General features: G+C 43.8%; 1 protein-coding gene across 1 annotated transcript; it reads left to right on the forward strand.

Moving 5' to 3' along the window:
* Positions 1 to 4678: 4678 nt before the first annotated feature.
* Positions 4679 to 5626, forward strand: LOC306638944 (olfactory receptor 1S1-like; the record flags this gene model as incomplete). The annotated part of the gene is made up of 1 exon (XM_079102396.1): positions 4679 to 5626. One exon carries the CDS (start codon positions 4679 to 4681, stop codon positions 5624 to 5626), a length of 948 nt encoding a protein of 315 aa, XP_078958522.1.
* Positions 5627 to 7329: the final 1703 nt, after the last annotated feature.

Below are 7329 nucleotides of genomic sequence, written 5' to 3' on the forward strand. Positions count from 1 at the left end.
ACTGTGAGCTGAAGTGTGAGGGATGGAAGAAAGAGGGGAAAATATCAACCCAAGTCTTGGTGACAGACATGGAGGTGAGGACTCTGGAATGCATGTGGCTGGTGGTCCTGCCTCAGCATTTCTGATCAGGGCTGAGCACCATCTTGTACGAGCCTCTGGAACAGGCCTTAACAGGGACAAGTTCGCACCCACATGGTCCAAATTTAGTTCTGCAAGGAAGAAAAAAAACGTAGATATTGTCATAGTGTGTTTCTCTCCAAAGCTCAATGCCATCTGACAAAATTGTTTTCCAAAAGTATTTAATGTCATGGGGGTGAGGGTGTGAAAAGGATTCAGGATAAAAGATCTACAAAGACTCCTTAAGGGAGTATTTGGGCAATAATAAATAAAGGATTAAGGAATATTTCTCCTGATTGGCTGAAATTGTGTTTCTTCATTCAAGTATTTTCATTCTCTTGGGAAAATGGAGTCACCACACTGTAGTATAGAATCTAGGAATGATGGGACCACATGAGTGAATCTGGATAGCACGAGAGGTGAACTGTACTGCACACCACCTGTACTACCTCTAACACCACCACCCACCTCTCAAACCCTCCTTCCTCTTCCCAAGTTCTCTGAGCTAGTGACATTGAGCCTGTGCATCAACCCTTCCCACACAAATTCCCCTCCCCTTCTGGACTCAGAGTGATAGACATATATTGTGGAACAAGGTTCCTGGCTTTTGTGTAGCCACTAAGCAGCCAAATAATGCAAGATGGAAGCTCAAGATATGGAGTGAACCTTAGCTAGTGGAAGACAAGATAAGGAAAAAGCATATAAAGATGCCTTCTTCTCTCCCCTCTGTAGACTGCTCCCAGCTGTGACTTCTCCTTCCATGATAAATTCAGGCTAAGTGAACACATCTGAGGAATAAACTTCTCTGGCTCTTCCATGCTTATTATAAATAATGATTCTTGAAATGTATTATATTATGCTGCACTGCCTTTACCTTAGACTAGGTTGACTGTATTACTCCTTCTAAACTCCCTGAGGTTTTCCCTTCCAAATAAAATACCAGACTTGGGCTCTGCTTTCTAGAAGACCCATCTTAAAACAGTCAGAGAAGTGACTGATAAATATCCCTCATTGGTAAATTGCCAACAAAAGATTTCTGGCTCCACGCACATTTCCTTCCTGTGACTAGACATGTAGATAGCTGATAGCTGATAGATGATAGATAGACAGATAGATAGATAGAATAATTTGCCTTTACTTTCTTCTCCATTACCTCATTATTTTAAATATTAGTAATGAATACAAATTATTCAATCCATGTCATGAATACTGGTTGAGTTGCTTGCTGTTGAGGAGGGAATACGTGTTCTTGGTTTGAGTGAGAAATAACTGCATCATGTTATGAAGCACATGAATGTATTAGAAGAAGGCAAGTATTCATTCCTGTCCATTTCAGGGACTGTTTTTCCAGGTTTCTCAATGTATTGTGAACCACTGGATGTCATTTTAATGTTTCTTTTCAATAATACAAATACACATCACTTTTCTTTCCTTTGCATTTAAAAGCCCCGAGCACTGAATCTCTGGGTCTCAGACTCCCTTCCAATGCTGATAACCACTGGAGTGCTTAGGGGTCATCTAACCCCCTTCCACTGGGGATGGCATCTCTTTGGAGTCAGAGTCACTAGCAAGGAGATGCAACCCAGTTCTCTGGTGTTTACTAAGTGTTCCCTCCAGGAGGCTCTAGAGAGAAAGCAGAGGAGGAACTTTTGAAATACCATCATCTCCCTGGGAACGTAAGACACACACAGCAAGTGATTCACTTGCTCTAAAGAGCAATATTCAGCCAAATTACAAATAGAAAATCACACAAAGGAAGAACACCAACCAAAACAGACTGGAGAAGCAAAGCTGCCTGTCTATTCCCCATTTGCCTCATCAAGGGCAAGATGTGAATGTTTGTCTCTAGGAAAATACTTCAGGGATGTTATCCCAAAAGACTCAGGAGGAGCTCAATGTCCCCCATGAGCCCAGCATCATGGTTCCATTAATGCTGATGCTCAAACCAAGATTCAGCTCTGAGAAGTGCACCCGAGTATCTGCATGGTGCCCCCAGGCGCCATCCACTACAAGAAAGCTTCTGAGTCCAGACTTCAGTAACTTCCCGAGATCTGACCAACATTTGACCTTCACCTTTGGGAGGTGAGCCTTTTTAAAATTTAGCGCCAGTCTTAACCAGCTAGTCACCTCAAGGACTCAGAACAATGTGTGCAAGTCTGCCTGTAACTAGGAGAGGGAGAATAGGCAGGCGAGACTGGAGATCGCCACTCAAAAACACACACACCCCCTTTCCAGTGAAGCCCAGTCCAGTTCAGCCTAAGACCCGGAAACTACAAGACTATCTAAGACCAGTCTGTTTCTTAGGCGTAGATCCCTACTGGTTCCTTCTCCCATTTGAGTCTGTCATGGAATCTCCCTCCTGTGTAGGTTTTCCCCCATTTGATTTGTGAGCCAGGTTTCTCAGAAGCAAAGGGACCTCAGAGCTCCTCTCTGGTCCTCCATGGACCTTCAGTTTTCCAGAATTCCAGTTTCCTGGCCACTCGATGGAAAAAGAAAAGCTTTGCAAGATGAGGGACTTGGAAGACAAGAGAAGAAAGGAAGGGAAAATGAGAGGATGATTATATGGGGAGAGTAGAAAAGACAGAAGTCAACCCGCTTGCCGCTCACGCTGATGTCCTTTCCAGTAAGTCACCAGTCCACTCTCGCCTCCCAGTCTTAGGTGGTACCACCTGAGGTCCTGGTAGCTTTGTGGTCACTTGTGGTTTTAGTGACCAAACATTAGTGACTTTTACACTGGCACTGAAGACCCATTTCCAGGTTTTAAAAAGCCAAGCCCAGCCAAGCCTGGCCCAATTCTATTCCACTTTACAACCAGTCGAAAGCACAGGTCCTCTCTCCAGAGCTCATGCCTGACCTGCCGCTCCGGGATCTGCAAGCCAGAGACACCCGTTCTGCCCATGTTCTTTAACCCCGCCCCCCCATCACATTGCTGCTGTCGTCGTGGTCATTGTTGTTGTTTCGGTCCTCCTTTCTTTTCTTTTTCAGCCTTAGAGGACCAGAAAGGAAAAGTGAGAGTGGCAGGGGAAGGCAAGAGTGTCCAAATCCGGGGCCATAATGCACCCAGTCGTTGGGTGGAAGCGTGCTCCTCGCGAGACGGTTTTTGGGTTCTTCCACGGTCTCCTTTCAGACTCCTCCATCGTGCAGCTCCCTGAGAAGGGCCACAACTCCTCACCCTTGTCTCTTTCATAAGAGAGCTGCCTCTGGTCTCCTCCTGCCACAGCCACCTCCACCCAGCCGGCTGTTTCTTGTTTGGAATCCCAACAGCGTGGCTTGAGTTCAGTGATCCCCTGTGGCATTCAACTGGCCTGTGGGAAATTCACAGATTCCTGCCCTGCCAGGAGTGAGGATGCAGGGTTTCCCTACTGACCCCCATTTTTCTCTCTGCCCCTGCTAGAGTGAGCTGATCCAGTAACTCACCTTTAGAAGTGGGAGCTATACACAAATCTCTAGGTTCACATGAGTCCTCTAAATTCTCCTGGATCACCTAAACAAAGGTGCCAGTGAAGCATTCATTCTCCAAGAGCAGTCCTTTTGGAGTCCTCGTCTAACTGGTGGGAAGAAGCATTCACACAATAGTACGCTTCCTTTCTTAAATTTTTTTTTTTTATTTTTACAGACTGCATTTCGATTCATTGTACACAAATAGGGTACATTTTTCATTTCTATGGTTGTACACAATGTAGATTTGCACCATTTGTGTACTCATACATGTACATAGGGTAATGCTGTCTCATTCCTCCATATTTCATACTCCCGCCCCCTCCTCCCTCTCTTTTCCCTCTACGTAAACTAAAGTTCCTCTATTCTTCTCTCATCCCCACCCCCACACCTCCATTATGTATCATCATCCACTTATCAGGGAAAGCATTCATCCTTTGGTTTTTTGGGATTGGCTTATTTCACTTAGCATGATATTCTCCAATTCCATTCATTTACCTGCAAATGCCATAATATTATTCTTCTTTATGGCTGAATAATATTCCATTGTATATATATATACCACAGTTTCTTTATCCATTCATCTGTTGAAGGGCATCTAGGTTGGTTCCACAATCTAGCTATTGTGAATAGTATGCTTCTATAAGGATTCTCAGGTTCGGTTGTTTCTCCTTCCCTGAATGCTTCACTCTTCAAAATTCTATTTCCTTAGATTGAAAGGATGAAGTGAACAGTGAAGACAGCCTTTGGATGAGTTTGTTCATTTTTAAGTAATTCTTATAGAGGAACATGGGGTGTGCTCCATCTGTGGTCCTCAGTTTGCAAGATTTAAGCAATATTCAGAGCTAACTGGAAAAATCACATTCAGAATTCTGTTAGAGTTTAAAACATGTTAATTGAGAATTATCTATCCTGTGCTGTCTTTTCTTAAGGCATTTCCTAAGTCTCTGCATTGCTGAGATAGTTCCTTATTAAGTAGCCCTTCTACTAAATAGAAGGAACCTCATTCTCCTTGGGTGTAGGAGAGGTGCCCCACTCACTGAAATGGCTGAGGGGTACCATTTGGGGCTTTCTTATTGGGGATATGAAGACTTCGTGTTCCTTTCTTCAGATGAACAGAAATATGCATCAAGGTAACCAGACCACCATGTCTGAATTCATCCTCCTGGGACTCTCCAACAAGGCTGAGCAGCAGCATCTCCTTTTTGTGCTCTTCCTGGGTATGTACCTGGTCACCGTGCTTGGGAATGGGCTCATCATTCTGGCCATTGGCTTGGATTCATACCTGCACACCCCCATGTATCTGTTCCTGGTCAACCTCTCCTTTGCCGACCTTTCCTCCACTTCCACCTCGGTCCCCAAGATGCTGATGAATATTCAGACCAAGAGTCAATCCATCTCCTACGAGAGTTGCCTCACACAGATGTACTTTTCCATTGTGTTTGTCGTCATTGACAATTTCCTCTTGGGGGTCATGGCCTATGACCGCTTTGTGGCTATCTGCCACCCTCTGACCTATATGGCCATCATGCGTCCCAGACTCTGCGTGTTGCTCACAGCCATTCCATGGTTCCTCAGCAATACGGTCGCCCTGACACACACCCTTCTGCTCACTCGACTGGTCTTCTGTGACCGCAACACTCTCCCACACTTCTTCTGCGACTTGGCCCCTCTGCTCAAACTGTCCTGCACAGATGTGACAATCAATGAGCTTGTGTTATTGATTGTGGGCTCATCAGTTATCAGCTTCCCCTTTGCCCTCATCCTCTATTCCTACGTCTGCATCATCAAGGCTGTCCTGAGAATCTCCTCCGTGGAGGGAAAGTGGAAAGCCTTCTCCACCTGCAGCTCTCACCTGACAGTCGTACTGCTCTTCTATGGGACCATTGCGGGGGTTTACTTTTTCCCCTCGTCCACTCACCCTGAGGACACAGATAAGATTGGTGCGGTCCTGTTCACCGTGGTGATACCCATGATGAACCCCTTCATCTATAGCCTGAGGAACAAGGATATGAAAGGTACCCTGAGAAAGCTCATCAATAAAAAAAGGTTACTTCCTTTGATACCATGAGCATCTGAATTCCTTTGATCTCCATGGCCAGATGGATGATTCAGGCCAGAGTTTATGACATAGATGAGATGGTTCAACTTTGGATGACCTTCCAGATAGCTGCCTCCTATTCCAAACTCTGAGGGGTTGGTGCTGACCCTCCTAGTTTGGTCTTGAAAACAAGACCCCTGTCCCCCACACACGTTTTTGTCAAAACAACAACACACATCTTGATTGCTATCTATGTTTCTACAAACTCTGGTGTCAAATTTTAATAACTCAGACACTAGCCAGTACATGTGATGTCAATAGTCTAGCTTTTGCAGCTTTGAAGCCAGTTATTATTAATCATTTATTCAATCTATATTTTCTAGGTAGTTTTTCCCCAAAGTATGTTTTGCCAAGGTTCTATTTAGTGAGATGTTTAATAGTTGTAAAAAAGAATATTTCCACTTTCAAATAATCAGGGGCAACTCTGAGTTAAATGAAGCAAAATGCAATGAACTAGCAAATTTCTCTGAGTTTTTAGTTAGTGTAAATTTCTATGAGGGCAAAATAGTATGCATCTCTTCTCAAAACTAAACTGATTTAATAATTCAGAAACTCATTTATCTCAGAGTGGTTTGTGGAACTAGTGTTGTACAGAATACCTTTTGAGAAATGTTATTCCAGGTGACTTCAATTATTTCAAGAGAAAATCATGGAATTGTGCTTATAGAAGATATCGGTGATGGTTCTGACTCTGTTCTCAGGTTGCTATGAGAACTTAAAGCATGCCAGTTCACCTTCTTGAGCCTATTTTCTTCTCTATAAAATAAAGTCATTGGTCTAGGCTGCCTGTGCATCAGAATTTCTGGGGGGGAAGGGATTTTCCAAAATTCACATCTTTAGATCCTGCAACACCTTTTCTTCTTGGTCAGATGCAGTGGTGTGGGTTCAGATTGTTAAAAGTCCCCTGGAGTCAATTTCACTGAGTTTTAAGAAAGAATATAGGACAGTCACATACAGCAGTATAGTGGAGATATCCTGACCACCAGACATGCTTTTTAAATATCCCAGTTGTTCCATGCATGGTCAAGAGACAGTACTGAATGATTGGGCCATCACTGTTCTGGAAAACTTTATGCCTGGTGCTCCTTAGGCATTAAACCCTGTTAATCACACAGACCCTCAGAGGTGTGTGACGATGCTCATTTGTTGGTGCATGTGCACCTCAGCAAGTATAGATTACTCACCAATTTTAGCACTTAGTTGAAGAAGGCTTTGACCAAGGTTCAAATCCTCAGTCATCCCTGGGGTTAAGAGAAAGATTACCAGTCATATGTCACCGATTTCATCCCAAACCCTGTCGTAGACATGCTGAAACAACCTCTCTAGTGAAAGTATCAGGCACTCATGTTTGGAAAACACACAGGTCTCTATCTCTGTGACCTCTTCTATTGCCTTTGACTTTGAGATTCCTCAGGAACGTGGAAGGCAGAGAGTGAGGCCCAAGAAAGCTGATTTGGCCAGAAATAGACTCGTAGGCAAATTGGGAGTTTTGCTCAAGGACATGAATTAGAATTAGGTTTAGGACATAGAAGACAGCTGGGTAAGAAGATAGAGTCACAAAAACCTTGACAAATCTTCACAGAGGAGAAGTATAGATCTGTACCTAGAGGTATGAATAATCCTTAGACTCCAATTTGTCATCTTCAACAAACACCTATTGAGAACCTTCTTTT

This window comes from Sciurus vulgaris, assembly GCF_902686455.1.
Source record: "Sciurus vulgaris genome assembly, chromosome: 11".
Lineage (NCBI taxonomy): Eukaryota > Metazoa > Chordata > Mammalia > Rodentia > Sciuridae > Sciurus > Sciurus vulgaris.